The sequence below is a fragment of the Grampus griseus genome (assembly GCF_964374135.1).
Source record: "Grampus griseus genome assembly, chromosome: 4".
Taxonomy (NCBI): domain Eukaryota; kingdom Metazoa; phylum Chordata; class Mammalia; order Artiodactyla; family Delphinidae; genus Grampus; species Grampus griseus.
In genome coordinates, this window is record NC_138997.1 from 141,068,139 (window position 1) to 141,087,513 (window position 19,375).

General features: G+C 62.3%; 1 protein-coding gene across 1 annotated transcript in view; it reads left to right on the forward strand.

Moving 5' to 3' along the window:
- Positions 1-16,513, forward strand: part of SH3TC1 (SH3 domain and tetratricopeptide repeats 1) — a 36,510-nt gene extending 19,997 nt beyond the window's left edge. Inside the window, exons 10-18 of the mRNA XM_082653177.1 lie at positions 165-298; positions 1,974-2,012; positions 3,640-5,466; positions 8,008-8,188; positions 9,298-9,448; positions 10,683-10,805; positions 11,486-11,636; positions 12,506-12,702; positions 16,169-16,513. Coding sequence (XP_082509303.1) covers positions 165-298; positions 1,974-2,012; positions 3,640-5,466; positions 8,008-8,188; positions 9,298-9,448; positions 10,683-10,805; positions 11,486-11,636; positions 12,506-12,702; positions 16,169-16,423 — 3,058 coding nt within the window. The 3' untranslated portion in view covers positions 16,424-16,513. The remainder of the gene's footprint in view (positions 1-164; positions 299-1,973; positions 2,013-3,639; positions 5,467-8,007; positions 8,189-9,297; positions 9,449-10,682; positions 10,806-11,485; positions 11,637-12,505; positions 12,703-16,168) is intronic.
- The last annotated feature ends 2,862 nt before the right edge of the window (positions 16,514-19,375 follow it).

The window sequence follows — 19,375 nt, forward strand, 5'->3', positions numbered from 1 at the left end:
CAAAGCAACCTTAAGGGCAGGATCTATTTTGTTTTTATCTTGGTGTCTTCACCGCTGGGCACAGGATAGGTATGCAGGGACCATCTGTCAAGTGAGGGAGTGGAAAAGGGTCTTTGTGTGAAATCTTGGAAACGTGCAATCTAAATGCACTTTGTTTTTTCCAGCTTGGAAAATGTGATTTTTCTCAATGAAGAGGAAAGGTCTTTCTTCAGCAGCGAAGGACGCTTTTCCGAGGAGGATGCCAGGCAGCTACTCAGGAGGATGTCCAGCACGGACGTCTGCACTGTGTACAGCTTGGGTAGGTGTGCTTGGGTAGGCGCTCTTCCCACCCCCCTCGGGATGACTGTGGGCCCCTCTCAGGACCCGCCGCTGGTTACACCCTACAGCCCATGATTTAGGACAGTTTTCTCGGGGCAGACTTCTGCAAAGACCACGAAGGGTGCAGAGCTGTCCCGTGGCTGAGACCCCATCAGCCCTATTCAGTCGGCACCGGGCTCTGTGAGTTTGGACTGTCCATTCAGCAGAGCTTTGGATGGACCTGCTTCAGCCACTGTTCACAGCGGCACCCACCCCGCTTCCCTTCGGGAATGTTCTGCTTCCTCCGTCACGCCGCAGTAATGAATACCAGCCCCTGGGCTCTTAAGGGTGACCAGCCAGTTGCTGTCACTGCCCTCCCGGTAGGTGGGGACATGCCGGGCCAGACACAGAGAAGCCAGGGTAAGGGGCCGGGAGATGCAGGAAAGCGGGCCCGAGCCTCCCAGCTGCCCGAGGATGGGCCTCAGCGAAGCCTTTCCTCCGCTAACTCCAGGTGCCCGCCTAAGGCCCCCTGCTGCACTGGGGCAGGGCCAGCGTGCGGGCCCCGGGCTGCAGTGCGAATCATAGATGAAGGAGGCGTGTCAGCAGCCACAGCGAAAGGAAATGCAGCAGAGGGGACGGTGCTGGAGCAAACTTACCCCCAGCTCCCACGGGTCGTGGGGACGTAACGTTACAGCGCATTCCTTCACCCCTCTGGATGGAGATAAATGCTCGCATGTGTACACACCCACACAGATATATGCACACACATGCACACACACTCAGATGAATACATACAGACACACTCAGGGCCATACACGTACACCCACATACCCACCATGTACATATACATATGCACACACTCGTGAACACACACACACATGTACACATACGTGTACCTATGTACACACATCCACACATATGTGCACATGCACACACACATCTTTTCTGCCTGCTTGCTGACACGTGGAAACACATATCGCATTATTTAGGGGTAAAGGCTTTTCCTGCCAATGTTAGATTTAAACTTTCGAGATCCCACAAATCAGTTTTTCTTCCTAAACAGGCATACTTAAATTTGACCTTGGCATATCAGGCTTAAGCCAGCCTGGCACACGATTTCTTCTCTTTCTGCGGAGGCCGCACTGGGACCCTCGTTTGCGGGGTGTTGTGGGATCCTCTCTGCCGGGTGCTCTGTAGTTGGCAGCACGTCACACTTCCCATGTGTCTTTGCAGCTCTTTTTCTCCTTTGGTTTCTATGGCAACGCCGTGGGCAATTAGCGCCAGCCCATTTTCAGGAGGCGGGAACTGAGGCGCAGGGGAGCGCTGGCAGTGGGAAAGCAGGGGGTTCAATCCCAGATCTGCCGCCCTGCCCCTGGGAGAGCTGACGGGATCAGTGGGGAGCGCGTCCCCTGTTCCCAGAGCGGGAGCTACAGAAGTCAGCGGCCTCTCAGGGAGGATGGAGTCCTGCAGGGGAGGCCTAGGGCGGGGACACGTCCTGGAAGATATGACTCCTCGGCCAGTGCCCCACCCCACCCCCGGCCCAGTCCGTTTCCCCTCAGGGAGCTGGTGTCAGGGACGTTACGATTCTGGTGCGCCCCCCCCGCCCCGCCCCGACTTGGCCCTGGACACACAGGGTGCTGGCCGGACGGTGATGCTTTCCTTCTCTCCCTTTTCAGACACAGAAGAAGCTGAGATGCAGCAACAGGAAGAACATGGTACGTTCTTCCCACACGGCCTGGGGTCCCTCCGGTCACGGGGCTGGGCCGTGGGGTGATGCCAGACAGAGAGGGCGGAGCTGGGCTTGGATGGGTGCTGGCCATGGACCTTACTCCTCCGTGGGGGAGGGCTGGAGGGGGGACGTCGGGTGAGGTGGAGGTGAGGCTCCCCTCCACTGCCGCGGCAAGTCCCCAACAAACGTGCCAGCCCCCCTGCACTGTGCCTGTGGGGAGGGTGACCTCTCCACGGCCAAGCCCATGCCGGGTCCCCCTGCACTGTCCCCAGCAAAGACGGACCGTCCCCGCCATTGTCTGAGCTCATGCCTCGTTCTGGGCTCCTTTCAGGTAACCTAGAGCCGCTGAAATTTGCCCCGCGCCCTGCTTGGAGGGGTGAAGGGGGTGTGGAGCTTGCTGAATTTGGAGGCTTACGTTGGAAAAGTCCCTTGAGGATCTGCTCTTTCCTGTGGGGGGCTGGTTCGAGGAGACCCCCTCCTTCTCCCTCCACACTCCCCCTCCCCACAGTAGGGGGTCGGAGGCAGGGAGAGCCTGGGGACACAGGTGCCAAGGACCCTCTGAGATTCCCTGGGGATGGGCCCCATCTAAGCACAAACACGGACGGACCACTGTGGGATGTGGTTGAAGAGGCCCGGAAGCCAGCCCCCGGGGCCCCAGGGCGATGCCAGGGCCCTCCCTCCTCCCCAGACCCTCTGCAGGCTTCTCTTCGGGGAGGATCTCAGCTGTCGGGGACAGGATAACCGGGATAACGTGGGAAGATGCCCTGGGGAGCCCACTTGCCGCCACTGGGTGCAGGCGTTTCTTAGCTAATCGAGTACACGGTCACGTCGCACATTTGCCGCTCAACCGTACTTAATGTTTTAAATTCTTAGGCTTTACAGACTAACAGACAGTTCTGAACATATTTTTCTACAAGTGAACTCGAAACAGAAGAGTCTTTAGATCCGGGTTCTTTCCTTCCAAACAAATTCCCCTTCAAAGCCCATGTTTTTGCAACAGGAAATGTAGCGTGTTTGCTCCTCGAGGCTGGACGTGCCTCCGGGCGCTGAGTCCATCCAAGGCCAACAGTCCCTTGGCGGGCAGCTGTGGGCACCTCCTTGTCCCCAGGCTCTCTGGCACTCCTCTTTAACCCTTTAGTGACCGTGAGCCTCAGATTCCCAAACCAGCCAAGACGAAGGGGGAGCCCCGGGCTCTGGGAGCCATTCCCGGTGTTTCCCGTCATAATGACCCCCACGCTAGAGCCGGGCAGATGGGCACACAGGCCACTGTCGGTTCTGTGGGTGCTTTTGAGCTCACGCTGGCCAGCAGGGCTGATTGGCTACTGATTGATTTCACGGGGGCTCCTCACCTGGCTGAGAGGGAAGGGCAGAGGCGAGGAGCATCCCTCGATAAAAGCTTGGCCAACCTGCTCTGTGTCCCCCCAGCAGTCACTCCTACTGCGGCCCCGCACTGCGCCCAGCTCTGCGCTCCACAATCCGCAGAAATCTCAGACGCTCAGGGCAGCCCCGTGGGAGAGGTGACAGGGACCCTGCGGCTTGGGGAGGGACGCCCCCTGGCCCAGCCTGGACTCAGGCCACACTCTAACCCACGTGGGCATTCTGGTCACTTGCAGAGATGCCCCCGCCTTGCCTGCACCCAGAGCCACGTGAGACCCTGCAGAAGGTGAAGAATGTCCTAGAACGATGCAAGTCCTGCCGGGGCTGCCCCAAGGAGCCAACGTCCCCGGGCGTCCACGGGGCGTCCAGTGGTGCGAGCTCGCCAGACGCCAAGTCCTGCCAGGGCTGCCCCAAGGAGCCAACGTCCCCGGGCGTCCACGGGGCGTCCAGTGGTGCGAGCTCGCCAGACGCCAAGTCCTGCCGGGGCTGCCCCAAGGAGCCAACGTCCCCGGGCGTCCACGGGGCATCCGGTGGTGCGAGCTCGCCGGACACCAAGGACCTCTCCTTCCGCCTGGACGCCGGGGATGCCTGGGCTGACCCGGAGGCCCTGGGCTCCCTGCTGCAGTTCCTGGATAAGCCCGGCTTCGAGGCCGGCTTCCAGGGCCTGTACGACCTCTCCCCGCCCGGGCTGAGCGGCGTGTTTGGCGGCTTCACCGACGATGAGGAGCTGGCCCGGCTTCTGGCTGAGGCCCGGGGGGTGGCCAAGAAGGCCGGGCTGCCCATGGCCCTGGCCAGGCTCTGCTTCCTGCTGGGGCGGCTGTGCGTCCGGCGGCTGAAGCTGTCCCAGGCCCGCGTGTACTTCGAGGAAGCCCTGGGGGCGCTGGGGGGCCACTTCGGGGACCTCGTCCTGGTGGCGGCCGTGTACACCAGCCTGGCCGCCGTCCACCTGCGGCAGAAGAACAGGGAGAAGTGCGCGCAGGTGGTGCCCAAGGCCTTGGCCCTGCTCCTGGGGACGCCCGGCCACGTTGGCGGCTCCGAGGCCGAGTCGGGGCTCCTGCAGCTGGGCCTGCGGAGGGCTATCGGTGCCCGCAGCCCGCAGGCCGAGGCCCGGGCCTGCTTCCTGCTGGCCGAGCACCACGCCCGCGGCAAGCGTCCCGAGGAGGCCCTGCCCTTCCTGGAGAGGCTGCTGCAGCTGCACGGGGCCTCGGGGGCTCCGGGCGCCTCGTGGCCCGTCGACTGCTACCTGCTGCTGGCGGACGTCTACAGCCGCAAGTGCCTCCCGCACCTGGCGCTGAGCTGCGTCAAGGTGGCCTCGCGGCGGGCGCGGGGCTCGCTGGACAGCGCGCTCCGGAGCGCGGCCCTGGTCCTGCGGGGCAGCCCCCAGCTCCCCCGCCTCCCCGCCCAGCTCGCCCCCTACCTCCTGCAGGCCCTGGCCTCCCCGGCCTCGGGCGCGGGGCGGGCGCTGCGCGGCCCCATCTACGCCAGCCTGGCCCGGCTGCACAGCCAGCACGGGCGACAGGGCAGGGCCATCGCCTTCATGACGCGGGCCGCGGAGACGGACGCCCAGATTGGCGGCCGCACGGTCGTGGACCGCCTGGTGGCCCTCGCCTGGTTGCATGTGCTTCACAGGCAGATCCCGGCAGCCCTGGACATCTTGGAGTCCGTCCTGGAGGCGGCGGTGGCCGCCCTGGACCAGGAGGGTGTGATCGCCAACATGGCGGCTATCGCCCTGAAGAGGATGGGCAGGACCCAGCAGGCGGCCGAGGGCTACTACCGCGCCCTGCGGGTCGCCAGGCGCCTGGGTCGCCAGCGGAACAAGGCGGTGGTCCTGGCCAACTTCGGGACCCTGTGCCTGCAGACCGGCGCCGGCAGGCTGGCCCAGCACTACTTCCTGGAGGCCGTGAAGCTCTTCTCGCGGCTGCCCAGCGGAGAGTGCGGCCCAGACTTCACCCAGGTGCTCCTGCGGCTGGGTCACCTGTGCACCCGCAGGGCCCTCACCCGGCAGGGCAAGTGCTACTACGAGTGGGCCTTTCTGGTCGCCGTGGAGACGGACCATTTGGAGAGTAAGTGTGGGCCACACTGGCTTCCTGGAAAGAAAGAAAACACGTTTCCTTTCCACCTCTGTTCAGAACACACCTGGGGTTTGCGATTCAGAGGCGAGCGGTTGTTTTTGCACTGACAGTGCCGAGTGCTGGAAACCAGCAGACGTTTGCAGACGCCTTGAGGGTGTCCCACGCCGGGTCAGATGTCACCAGGGCAAACGACTCATCCCGATTTGCCTGGGACCGTCCTGCTTTGTACATTGAAAGTCCCGAGGCCGGGAATCCTGGCCATCTCTGGCAAATGGGCGGTGGTGACCCTGGACGTAGCCCAGGCCGGGGGGGGGGGCAGCCGTGCGGAGGAGCCACCTGGGCCTTGAATGCTGGGTGCTTTAGCTGGTGCTGGCGTCTCCCAGCAGCCCTGGTGTCTCCCCTGCACAGAGGGTGCAAGACAGTTGCTTCATCCAACAGCGACTTGTGTGAATACTCCAGGCTCTGTGCGGGGCTCCACCTGCAAAGGCACCCGAGCGGTCCTCACTGGGGGCTGGCGGCCAAGCGTGGGAAACAGATGCCTGGGTCACAAGAGGACAAAAGCAGGAGCTCAGCTTAAACATGGGGCCCAGGCCTCAGCTCGTAGGTCGGGAAGGTCTGATCAGTCTGGGACTTGAGGGAGGAGGAGGCTTTAGCCAAGCACGGGATGGGGGTCTGGCAGAAGGAGCAGCCAGTGCAAAGGCCCTGGGGTGAGTGAGCTGGGCCACGCAGGGAGGTGCAGAGTTTGGGGTGAGAGGGTAAGGTGGGGGCGTGGTGAGAACCTCAGGTGGGAAGCTAGGCAGGGGCCCAGGAGCCCAGGCTGTGGTTTGGTGTTTTTCCTGAGAGCGCTGGGGAGCTACTGAGGGATGTAGACCACTCACTGAGGCTGGAAGGGGTCCCTCTGGACCTCCAGAAGGAACCAAGAGCTGGGTCCCTGACCCTCCCCGTGCCCTCAGGCAGGTCCTGGCGGTGCTCGGCAGTGGAACGTGGCCCCCCGTGTGCCTGTCAGAAACCTCCTTTGACCCACCTCCCCAAACCCGGGCCCTGGGGGATTCAGACTTGGGAATGCAGAGCTGGGGGACCCAGAGGGTCATGTTGTTTGCTCCTCCCCCGTATTGAACAGCGAGGAGACTAAGGGCTAGGGTGACACCCCAGGGTCGCTCCGTGCGCGGTCTGGTTCCTTTTTTAGCCCTTTCAGTAGTTTGTGTCTTCCTAGGATTTGTCCGTTCCATCTTGGTTACCTAATTTGTTGGCATACAGCTGTTCACAGCATGCCCTTTATTTCCGTGAGATCGGTAGTAACGTCCCCTTTTCACTCCTGGTTCTAGTGATCTTCATCTTCTTTCTTTTTTTTCTCGGTCAGTCCAGCTAAAGATTTGTCAATTTTGTTAATCTTTTCAAAGAACCATCCCTGGGTTTCATTGATTTTCTCCATCTTTCTATTCTCTATCATTTTATCATTTCCGCTTGAACTTTTATTTTTCCTTCCTTTTGCTTGCTTTGGGTCTAATTAACTTTTCTTTTTCTAGTTTCTTAAGGGGGGTGTTTAGGGTTTTGATTTGAAGTTTTTATTCTTTGTTTGACACAGGCATTTACAGTAATAAAGTTCCTCTAAGCACTGCTTTCTCCGCATCCCCTAAATTGTGGTACGTTGTGCTTTTATGCTCACTCATCTCCAATATCTTTTAGTTTCCTTCCTTGACCCACTGGTGATGGAGGAACATGCTGCCCATGTGTACAGGCCTGTGAATTGCCCAAACTCCCTTCTGTTACTGATTCCCGATTTCATTCCGTTGCACCTGGAGAACACGCGTCGCATGATTTCAGTCCTTTTACGTTTGCAGAGAATAGTTCTGTGATCCAGCCTCTGGTCCGTCCTGGAGAATGTTCGTGGGCACGTGAAGAACACGTGTTCTGCTGTTGCTGGGGTCTCTTAGGTCTGGTTGGTTCGCCGTGTCGTTCACGTCTTCTCGTGGCTTGTTCATCCCCGGGTTATTTTTAAGAGTGGAAGTTCCCAATGGTTCCCAACCCTCTGGTTTTAGGAGAGGCAAGTACGGCTGAGGGCTTGGAGCCCGGCTTCATGAGGGAGCATCGGCTCTGGAATAGCGGAGCTGGATTTGAATCCCTTCTGCCCCGCATGCCGTGTGCCCCAGCTTTGAACTCAGCTTGCCCCTCTGCCACAGGGGGTGCCGGTGATCCCTGCCTTGTCCGCTCGGTGTGAGGGCAGCCCCTGTTGGGCTGGGAGGAGCTCTGTGAAGCAGAAACAGCACCCTGGCGCGGTGGGAGAGCCCGGCCAGGACGGCCCAGCCTGAGGGTTATAAAAGTGGTCGGTGCTGTCCCTGGAGCCCCTGTGACATGCCTGGCCTGGCCCTGTCTCGAGATGCTCGCCAGCTGTCTGACCTTGAGCAGGACGCTCAGCCTCTCTGCATGTGCAATGACCCCAGCGCACAGAGGCGGGCACCCAGCAGGGGACTTTGACCCTGCAAACGTTGCTGTGATGCATGATGGGAGCCTTTTCCTTTGTCTCCCGCCCAGGCCAGCTGCACGCCGTCCAGCGGCTGTGTCACTTCTACAGCACAGTCATGCCCAGTGAGGCCCAGTGTGTCGTCTACCACGAGTTCCAGCTTTCGCTGGCCCGCAGGGTGGCCGACAAGGTGCTGGAGGGGCAGCTCCTGGAGGCCATCAGCCAGCTCTACCTGTCCCTGGGCACCGAGAGGTGAGGGCTGGCCCTGGGAGCGGGCAGGGTGGTGAGGATGCTGGACCACCATCCTAGGACAGCCCCTCCTCAAGGGCCATTTCATCCCTTAGGGTCAGACGGGCTCTGGGCCAGCAGGCCTGGTCTCATCCCCAAGGGAGGCAGAGCATGTGTTTCTGGACCTTTCTTCCTGCCGTGGTGGCTTCTGGAAGCTGACCCCGCTCTGCCCTGAGTCTTTTCTCGCTGGCCCAGCTCTGGGCGAGGTAGTCTGGTCCTCGTCTGTCCCCTCAGATGTGAGGACAGCAGCCACGTGTGCCCAGAGGATTCTCATCCACTGGAGACAGCTGACTGTCCCACCTGCTTCCCTGGGACAGGATTTCAGAACCACACGTGAAGAAGCCCACCCAGAGCATCCTGACCGGGGGTGGGTGACACATGGCTGGACCACACAGCCTGCAGAGTCTCCCAACACCCCCGGCAGCGTGGGGGCTCCCCGAGGGCGGGGAAGGAGCCAGGTTCCCCGGGACTCAGGTGTGCCCGTCCTGGCCTCCGCCTCTCATCCTCGGGCCTCAGTTTCACAGCAGGGCCAATGGGCCAGCGACCTAGATCGATGCTCCACAAAGCGGGGACCCCGGATCAGCAGCCTCCACCTTGCCGGGGCGCTGGCTTGAAATGCACATTCCCAGGCCTCACTCCAGACTTCCTGAGTCAGCAGCTCTGGGAGCAGAGCCCGGCGATCTGTGTCTGAACAGCCCCCCTGGGTGGTTCCGATCTTCCCTTGGTGTGATAGCCAGTAGCCTGGACGATCTCTAAATTTCTGCCCAGTGGCCACAATCCCTGCTGCGTCTGGAAGGGACACGGGCCTGTGTTTGGGGAAGTGAGGCAGACGAACGGCACGCTCCTCCTGCCTTGTGCTGCCTGCTTCCGTCCCAAGGGCCTCCTTCATCTTTGCTGGACGAGTTGCTGTACGTTCATCCCGGATCTCCCAGCAGCCTGGGAAGGGCAGCTTCTTTTCCTGCTCCTGACGTTTCAGGTCCATGGTCACCAGACGGCCCCGGGGAGAGCCCCGTCCAATCCACATGGGCGGCTGGCCCGGGAGACCTGTTCTGACCGCCCACGTCTAATTCCAGGGCCTACAAATCCGCGCTGGACTACACCAAGCGCAGTCTGGGGATATACATCGACCTGCAGAAGAAGGACAAGGAGGCGCACGCCTGGCTGCAGGCGGGGAAGATCTACTACATCCTCCAGCAGAACGAGCTGGTGGATGTCTACATCCAGGTGCGAGGGCTCCGGGCGTGCGCGCGCGGTCGCTCACCCACCCGCCCACTCACCCCTAAGCTGCCGCGTGCCAGGTGCCCGCGCCATCTTCCGCCGCCCCAGACCTCCAGCATCCTCCATAACCAGCTGAGCTCTGGGGACAGGGGCTCTGGGGACAGTGCCCCCGGCTGTGTTGGTACACAGCAAGTGCTCGATAAATGTGCAAATGTCGTGCCCGCTCAACTGACACACAGAACTCGCTTCAGCAGTGCACGGCATTTCTCCTTAAAAAACACATTGATCACAGAAGCTCCGTTTTTTGACAGTTTCTCAAACATGACGTGATTTGTGACAAATTGAGAGACCCAAGAGCCTTGTGGGTCTTTTCCTTTGGGGGCACCTGCTGTGTACCTCCCCTGGGCCAGGCCGGGGTTGACGAACCAGATCAGTAGCTGGCGGCCGGTGGAGGGTACAGCCTCCTCTACAGGGAATGCTGCCTGGGGCCAGGGCTGCGGCACAGAAAGGAGCAGGGGGTGCGCTCGGTCAGCCTGGGGTCACGGAGGCTGTTTGAATTGTAGGGCGGTGGTAGGCATATGGGGTATTCCTGCACCAGGACTCATAGGTGCAAAGGCCCAGAGGTGCCCGGGAGTGCAGCAAGGTCTGGGCTGCGAGCCGCTGGGTGTGGCTGGACTGTGGACCAGGGCTGGTCCCCTCAGTCACTTGGCGTTTTTTTCTGAGCACCTACTACGCGCCAGGCACGTGCGAAGCCCTGGATGCGGCAGAGGAGCGACAGCCTCAGTCCTCTGGAGGGAGAGACAAGTGGACATGCGGTCGGGTGTCTCTAAGTGCTCGGGAGGGAAGATAGGGGGCCCCAAGGAGCCAGGATTTGGGAGCCCCAGGTGAAGCCGCACAGAGGGTGCTGTGGTCTGGGCACGGCCGGCAGGATTCAGAGGCTGGCTCTGAGCTCCGTCACGAGCGCCTCCCCAGCCCACACGTGCCGGCTCCTGGGGCCTCAGCTGGAAAGGCCTCCTCCTGGGACACAGAGCTTAGATGATTTGTCCTCATGCCAGCAGGGGACAAGGGCCCCGCATGCACAGGGACTGAGGTGTATGAGAGGAAAGAACCCTCGCTCCGTGTCGGTGTGATAGAGGGTCCCGGGCGGCCGGCAGGTGGCTGTGAGCTTCCCCCAGCGGGCCCTGCCGCCTCGCCCTGCCGGGTCACTGGGGGACCCATGAGAGTTTCTGCATCCCCACAGGTGGCACAGAACGCGGCCCTGTACACAGGGGACCCCAAGCTGGGGCTGCAGCTCTTTGAGGCGGCTGGAGACATCTTCTTCAACGGGACCTGGGAGCGGGAGAAAGCCGTGTCCTTCTACCGGGTGAGCGGCGGCTGTGGGTCCAGGCGGGTGGGCCTCAGGGGGCATCCCTCCTGGAGGCGGCGTCCCCCACGCATATGTTTAGTTTCCCGGTGGTTTGGTCAGGGATGACCTTGGCCCCCAGCCCCAGCCTGGGAGGGACAGAGCAAAGAAGGACCATCGTAGGACGTGCATCTCCGTGATCCAAACACCCCTGGGAGGCGAGGACTGTCCCCGTTTTACAGATGAAGAAACAGGCTCAGAGAGGCACAGGGGTGTGCCTAAGGACACACAGCACATCAGGGGGAGGACCCGGAGCAGGGCCAGGTCTGCACGTGCCTGCCAGGGAGGGCAGCTCCTCCCCGTCCGTCTGCCCAGCTAGTGCGTGTGGCTCAGCCCCAGGGGACAGATAAACGCGGCGTATTTAGAGCCTAGAGGGGTGTTGGACCTTCCTGGTCAGGCGCCCACCACCCAGGAGGGTCAGGGCTGGCCTGAGTGTGTGTGGTGTAGCTCGATGGGCAAGGCTCACACCCAGCTTACTCGTGGCCCAGTGACGCTGGGGGTGTCACACCACTCTGAGCTGGCCTTTCCTGGGGGGGCAGAGCTGTGTAAAGCTCCAGTGGGTTAGTGGGGGCTCTGAGGAGGGTACCGGGCCTGGCTGGCTGCTGCGGGCGGAGGCCTGACCCGCCCGCCTGTGCTCGCAGGACCGGGCGCTGCCCCTGGCCGTGAACACGGGGAGCCAGGAGGCCGAGCTGCGTCTCTGCAACAAGCTGGCAGCGCTGCTGGCCGAGACGGAGGCGCCGCAGGAGGGCCTGGAGTTCGCCCACACGGCCCTGGCCCTCAGCGTCACCCTCGGTAAGCCGCACCCCGGGCCCAGGGCCTCCACCTCTGAGGTCTGAGCGCGGCCGCGCGTCTCCCGGGCTGCAGGCGCCTCTCCTGCGGGCCAGGCTGCTGAGACGGGCAGCAGCGCACCCGCCCTGCCCGCCCGCCCGGGGTCTCAGGAAGCGCTGCAGGCTGGACGAGCAACGCCAGCTCTGCGGCTCCCCCGCCGCCCCCCACCTTGCTGACCACAAGGCTGGCCAAGGCGCCAGGCGGGCCAACCCTGTGCCTTTCTGCCTGCTGTCCCCTCCCGCTGTCCCTTCCCCACTCGCCGCCAGCAGCCCCTGCTGGCTGGCCAAATCCCGGTCCCCTTTCCAGAGGCCGGTCCCTCAGTGCCCGCATCCCTCGGTGCCTAATGTCTTCCCCGAGACAGGGAGCCCAGGAGGGCTGGGCACACAGTAGGTGCTCAGCAGGGAGCCCTGGAAGGGGGAGATCTTGGAGACAGCCTCGTGTGGTGACTCCCCGAGGGCGGGGTAGGGGCCGCTGACTGTACAGCGGGAGGCCAAAGGTCGTGTTTGCAGGTTGACCAGAGCCCTGGCACCTGCAGGTGCACAGACCGCAGGACTTTGGGTTCTCCAGTCAAAACAGTCACCAAAGCCCCCCGTCCAGGAGGGTCCGTGCAGGCCCAGAGCCAGGGCAGCGTGACCCATGACTCTGCCGCATCCCCGAGGAAGAAGGGGAGCGGGCCTCATCAGGTCCCCTTCACAGATGGGAAAGTGAGTCTGGGGCCAGGAAGGGGCCTGCTGGAGCTCGGAGACGGTGACGGCCGGGTGCTCCTGGCTGACCTGTGCCCCGCCACCCTGAGCAGCCGTGTCCTCACCCGTGACCCCTCCCTGCGTCTCCAGGGGACCGGCTGAACGAGCGGGTGGCCTACCATCGGCTGGCCGCCCTGCACCAGCAGCTGGGCCACGGGGAGCTGGCCGAGCACTTCTACCTCAAGGCACTCTCGCTCTGCACCTCGCCACTGGAATTTGACGAGGAGACCCTGTACTACGTGAAGGTGTATCTGGTGCTCGGTGACATCATCTTCTACGACCTCAAGGTGGGCGGTTGCAGGCAGGGCTGGGACGCTGGGGTGAGGCGGCCATCGTGCACACACACCGGGGAGGCCTGGGTCCCAGTGGGCTTCCTGTGAGGAGAGGCAAGGCCAGCGGACACTCTCCGAGTCCCCCTGCGGGTCAGGCCCTGCGCTCTAGTGCCCAGGGTCAGTGCAGGAGGCTGACGTGTGAACAGATGATGCAGCCATTGGGTAAAGGACAAAATGGTGCGTGGTGGCGGCGGAGGGCTCCTGGAGGAGCTGAGCAAAGCTGAGTCTCGGGAGTCAAGCAGGAATTAGCCACAGAATAATGGGGGAGGGGGATAAAGAAATTCCTGGGGCAGGGGAAGGGTCGCCGTTATTCCCAGAGACCCACGTTGCAAGGTGCAACCCAAGCCCTGGCGTCTCCTCCAGGAAGCTCGCCAGTCTGTGCAGAGCGCTTCCTTCCTGGAATCCTCACATCACCTGGATGGGGGTAGGGGCACTGTTATCACCTCACTTCACAGAGAGGGAACCTGGGGCTCGAGGTGGGGTGCCACAGGACTGGGAGGAGAAGGGGACCGCTTTTCCATTTGTCTCTGAGCCCCGCAGTGGATGCAGACAAGGGCCTGGAAATGTCTCCTCTACTGTTCCCCGCCACTCCCCGTCCAGGCAGACACCCCCCATCACCCCCACTCTGTGTCTAGCACAGCACCTGCACAGTGTCCCTGCTCTGTGTTGGTTGAGGGGTGAGGGTGCCCCAGCCCAGGGGCTGAGCACTTCCCTTTCCCCTCCCCAACTAATGGCATCTAGGAGCTGGCATGGCCCTGGAAGATTCCCCACTCCCTGCAGGCAACCCCCAGTCCCCTGCCTATAGGGCAGACCAGCCTGTGCACTGGTGACACATGGTGGTCAGAAGTGGTCACTGCAGCCTCTGCTCTGTCAGAGCCAGGCAGTGCTGGGGGATCCCAAGGGCAGTGATGACCCCTGCGGCTGAGCCCCACCGGGGTCCAGGCTCCGTGCTGTCCGGGCTCCGTGCTCTCCAGGCTCCATGCTGTCCGGGCTCCATGCTGTCCGGGCTCCGTGCTGTCCGGGCTCCGTGCTGTCCGGGCTCCGTGCTGTGCAGACTCTGTGCTCTCCGGGCTCCGTGCTGTCCGGGCTCCGTGCTGTCCGGGCTCCGTTCTGTCCAGACTCTGTGCTGTCCAGACTCCGTGCTCTCCGGGCTCCGTGCTCTCCAGGCTCCATGCTGTCCGGGCTATATTCTGTCCAGACTCCGTGCTGTCCGGGCTCCGTGCTGTCCGGGATTTGTGTGGTTGGCTCTTCAAATGCTTTGCTGTAGGAGGAGCTGGTGAGTCCACAGGACAGGGCGGAGACTGAGGCCAGGAGTGGGTAGCTAATTACGGTAGAATGAGGAATAGCGCACTTCGCCTTCAGCGCCTGGGACTCTGCAGCCCTGTGGCCCTGCGGGCATGGGCCTCCGAGACTCACACCCTGGCACCCTGGGGCCCTGCGACCCTGCTCGTTCTCTCCACATCAGGGCCCCCCTCCTGGGCGGGGGGCCTGGTGGTGGAGCGACTGGGGCCAGCCTCTCCTGAGCCAACCTCTCCGTTCGCCCCGAGCCCTGTGGCCCTGGACGGTCTGAGGATAGGGCCACATCGAGCACGTACCACCCCAGGTTCTGCATGATCACTTCTGTACCTCAGCAGGGAGCCGTGTGAGGTTCCTCAGCTCAAAACAAGAAGGGGAAACTGAGGCTGGGGAGGTGAACAGATTTACCCAAGATGGGGAAGGGGGGGTGAGCCAGGCCAGGGTCAGTTCCAGACCCCAGGTATCTGATCTAAGCCCAGGCGGAACGCTCGCTGGCCCCTGACGCTGGGAGGGAGCCCTGGGGACGGGGGCTAATCCCTCCACGGTCACTCCGGGCAGGAAGGAAAGGGCAGGGCTGCAGCTGAGGCCAGGTTCCCTTGGCTGGGCAGCTGGGGTCAAGGGGCAGAGAACGCCTTCGCTTCCCTCCAAATGGGCTTCCCAGGCTGTGCTACCATCCACAGCCTCACCGTGATCGCCCTGCCAAGGCCACGCCTGCCTTACCACGCTGAGGCCTTAGAATTCCCTCACCTCCCATCCTTCTCCACGTGCCCAGGAGGGAAAGCGGCCCCCTCGTGCCCTGTGTGTGACCAAGGGGCTCACCTGCTTGGGGCAGGGATGGGAAGGAGAAAGAGGACCTGGACAGAGGCAGGACCATCTTTAGCCTGTGTGTGGTGGGTCGTAGCTGAAAGAGCGAGGCTTGGATAGGAAAGATTTGGGTGTGAATTCTGGGTCTGCCACCCGCTAGCCTCTACACACACATGTGCACACATGCACAGGAATGCACACCACCACCCCCAACCGCCCACTCTGGCCAATTCCTTCCATTATTTGAGATGCCTCCTCCTCCAGGAAGCCCTCCCATCCCACCCCAGGCTGAGTCAGGTGCTTCCCAGGCTCCCACAGCTTCCCTCTGTTTCAATGCTGGTCGACCCTTGTGGTCCTGTAGTTCCAGAATCAGGCGTGTTGGCCTCCCCGTCCCTGCCATCCACACAGGGTCCTGTGCCTGGCCGGGGCCGGGGCTGGGACAGTGTCGCTGAACTGCTACGCACACCTGCTTTAATTGTCTTCTGGGTCCTTGCTCGGCGGGGGGCGGGGGGTAGTGAGGGGCCAGGGCTGGTGACTTTGGACTTTGTCCTCTGTCCTGGGCAGGCGTTGTGAGCAGGGGGTGGCCGGGCTGGGTTTGGGTTTAGAGCAGTCCCTTGGGTGACCTCGGGTGGAGGACCTGGGGATGCTGGGGTGGGAGACAGGAGTTGGCGGGGCTGGGGAACATCCCAGCCTGGGAACGCTGGGTTTGAGGCAAAGATGTGTCTGAAACGGGATCCCATGACCTGGGGGGAGGCACGCCCCCTTGGAGCTGCAGGGGATTCTGAGATGACACCCATGAGCGGCTTTGCACTGGGCCTGGCCTGGGGAAGGCCGTTCGTGCTGGCATCAGTGTGGACGTGGGCTGGAGGGAGTCAAGCCGTGGCCACCCTGGGCCGGGGTAGCCCTGCTGGGCGCTCTCAGAGCAGCCGGTCAGACCCCAGCTCAGTTCAAGGGGAAGCCACAGATGTCCCCCCAGGTCCCAGGAGTGAGCAGGGAAGAGGCTTCCAGGACGAGGGGACGCTGGGTGCTACGAGGTTCGAGACCCTGGCTCCAGGAAGGGGGAGGACCAGTGGGTCTAGAGCACAGGAGGGACCAGGGCCACCGAGACACCAGTCCAGGCCCCCGCAGACCTCCAGGTGCTCTCAGGCAGCCCCGGGTGTGGCCCGTCTGGGGCGATGAAGCGTCCTGTGCCCCTGGAGCTCTGTCGTGGGCGCAGCCCTGGGGTTGGAGAGGCAGGCAGGGCACAGCCTTGGGGGAGACAGCTCCCCCAAAGCACCCGGTGCGGAGCCGTCCTATTGACTACATGCCGTCTCCCCGGCAGGACCCGCTCGACGCGGCCGGGTACTACCAGCTGGCACTGGCAGCGGCCGTGGACCTGGGCAACAAGAAGGCGCAGGTGAAGATCTACGCGCGCCTGGCTGCCGTCTACCACAACTTCCTCCTGGACCGGGAGAAGTCCCTGTTCTACCAGAAGGCTCGGACCTTTGCCACCGAGCTTAACATCCGCCGGGGACACGTGGCCCCTGGGCGGTGCCGCGGGCGGGCGGCCTGGCTGGTCCCCGGGCCCCCGTCCTGAGCCGTGGCCTCCGTCTGTCCCAGTGTCTCAGGGGGCTCGCTTCCTGGGAAATGCGGGCACGAGGGCAGGGGTCAAATAGCAATAAATGTTTTTTGCCGAAACCTGGAGTCCTCAGGCTCCCCTCCCTGGGCTGCCTCCTCGGGAGTGTCTGGGGACTGGGCCCTGTCCCCGGGGGCCACGCTGCTGCTGCATCCCGTCCTCGGGTATGAGCGGGCAGGACTGTGAGTCTAGCCGACCCAGGCCAGGTCCCCCCAGCCAGTCACTCACGGTGTGGCCTTGGGCAAGTCCTTCCCTCAAACCCCAGTTTCAGGTGGTGGGATTCCCTGGGCCTCTTCTCCCTTCCCTGGACCCTCACTGAACGTCCAGCACTGTGCTCTGTCTGCCTTTAATCCTCAAACCACTCTGTGAAGTCGGGACTGTTATATCTGTTTATAGTTGAAGAAACAGAGGCACAGAGAGGTTAGGTCTGTTGCCTGAAGTCACACAGCAGGTAGGTAGGGGCAGAGCTCCAGAGTCCAGCATAGTAACCACTGCACCACTCTGCCAGCCTGCCCCACGTGATGTGTCCCATTAGGACCCAAGCGCGGGTACATGGTTCCATACCTCTCTACCCCAGTTCTGTGTCCTGAAAGTGATGGAGACAGGAGAAGGGAGTCCAAGTGCCCCTCACCTGGCTGTCCTCCTGCCCAGCCTGGCCAGTCCCACCTCCAGCCCCCAGTCGGCCCTCAGGACACGTGGTGTCAGGGCCTCCAGCCCGACGTGGCGTCCACTGCTGAGTGTATTTAAAGGCTTACCTGGGCCGTCTACCCCAGCCCTCCCCGCCCTCTCTCTCCCCTTCCCTCCCAGCAACCCGCCAAGGACCAGGAATCTAGGCAGGGTTGAACTCAGCTCCCTGACTTCCAGACAGGGTGCCAGGTTCAGAGGCCGTGGGCATCCCCCGTGGCTCTCACCCACCCCACAGCACTATTCCAAGCTTCTCTCTCTCTCTTTTTTTTTGGCTGTGTGGCCTATGGGGTCTTCGTTCCCCGACCAGGGATTGAACTCATGCCCCTGCGGTGGAAGCTTGGATTCCTAACCACTGGACTAACCAGGGACGTCCCGAAGCTTCTCTTTTTCATGAGATGAAATGCACGTAACATAAAATTAACCATCTAAAGTGAACAGTTCAGTGGCACTTAGGGCTTCGCAGTGCTGTGCAGCCACCACTCTGTCTAGCTCAAAACATTTTCGTGTCCCCAAAGAAATCTCCTGGACCCTCAAGCAGTCATTGTACTTCCCATCCTCCCCATTAACAGAAAAAAACGGAGCCTGGAGAGGGGTTCCCGAGGCAGGAGAGCCCTGGTTTGGTTTTGCGCCCGGGATGCAGCGCCTGGAAGGCCCGGGGAAGGAGGGCAGGGGGGCTCCATCATCCTTCCTCTGGTCCTGGGGTGGGTCGGGGAGCCCCAGAGCGGCCCTGCCACGCTGCAGGCCCCTCCCAGGCCTCCCCCACCAGGGGGCAGCAGAGAGCTTCCAGAACTGGCACCTCCTGGGGGAAGGAGCTGGTCCCAGCAGAACTGCCAACAAAACTTCTATCTAACCTTGACCCCAGGCTGCCTTCTCTGTGGGCTGGGCGGGTGTGGAAGGTAGGAGGAGGCCAGCTGTAATTGGAGACACGGAGGCGGGGTGACCTGCGCTGGATGCAGCCGGAAGCCCCATCACAGTAACCCCAGGGACACAGCTCTCCGAGGTCATGGGCCCGCAGCCTCGCCGCATGGGCTGGGACGGTGGCCGGCTCACTCCTGGCCCACCACGTGCCTCGGAACCCGTGCCTTCCCTGACCTTCCACAAGCTGTCGTGCCCCTGCCCCTCCCGCCTGGGGTCCCGGTCCCCCACCCCAGGCCCCCCCTGGGGGCTCTGGCCTCCTGGGACCCCTTGCCCTCGGGCAGCAGACCTGGAGGTCCAGGCGAGGCTCGGTTGTCCAACATCTGGGTTCAAATCCCAGCTCCCCACTTAGAAGCTGTGGGCTCTGGGGTGAGAAAGTTTACTTCTCTGAGCCCCAGTCTGGTCGCAGCTAAAGCGAGGATGAGGGTTGAAGTGAGTATTCGAGAGGCAGAGGGCTCAGCGCAGGGCCAGGTCCAGGCCAGTAGTGGCCTGTTTCCTATTAACGGTGCTTATTGCTACGGGAAGAGCTCCAGCAACCGCAGGCTGCAGAGCCCCGAACCAAAGCTTGAGTCACTCTGATCGGGTCGCTCGGCCTCTCAGACCCTCAGTCTCCTCTGCATCTGTGACCAAAACCAAACCCTACCTCAAGGTTCTGAGCATGAAGAGAAACCGTGCCCGCACACAGTAGGCACGCAGAACAGGGTGGCTGGCCCCCCGCTTGTGGCCAAGGCGAGAAGCAGGCGGCTGGAGGCCAGCGCGCGGCTGGCTTGGGCCCCAGGCCAGCTGGGCTCCAGGCCAACTGGGCTCCGGTCCTCCTCTGTTCCTTTGGTGGCCGGGGCCCCGGGCAGCAATGCCCCAATCTCCTCTTTCAGCAGAGTAGGTGTGAGATGGGCATGCGTCTGGCGCACAGTAGGCACACAGCCCGGAAGCCCTGCTGCCCCAGTTTTAGAAACAGTGTCTCCACTGGGTCCATCCAGTCACCTGCTCACTCAGGTTCACTGTGCCCTTACTGTGCACAGGCTCAGTAACGACCGTGGGCCAGGCACAGGGCGGAGCCATGGAAGCAGGGAGAAGGGGCCCCTCCTGGAGAAGTCCCCGGGGCTGGGGATAAAAATCGCGCTCCTTGTGGGGGGTCCCTGAAGACTCTCCCACTCACTTTCCCAAACAGAGAAGGAAAGCAACCTGCCCAGGGTCACACAGCACCCTTCCTGACTACGAGGCCCTGAAGCTCCCTGCCAGCACGCTGTCTCCACCTTTGGAGAACCAAGTTCAGGTTGGCCCCCAGCTTTGCATGAGGAAACTGAAGCTCAG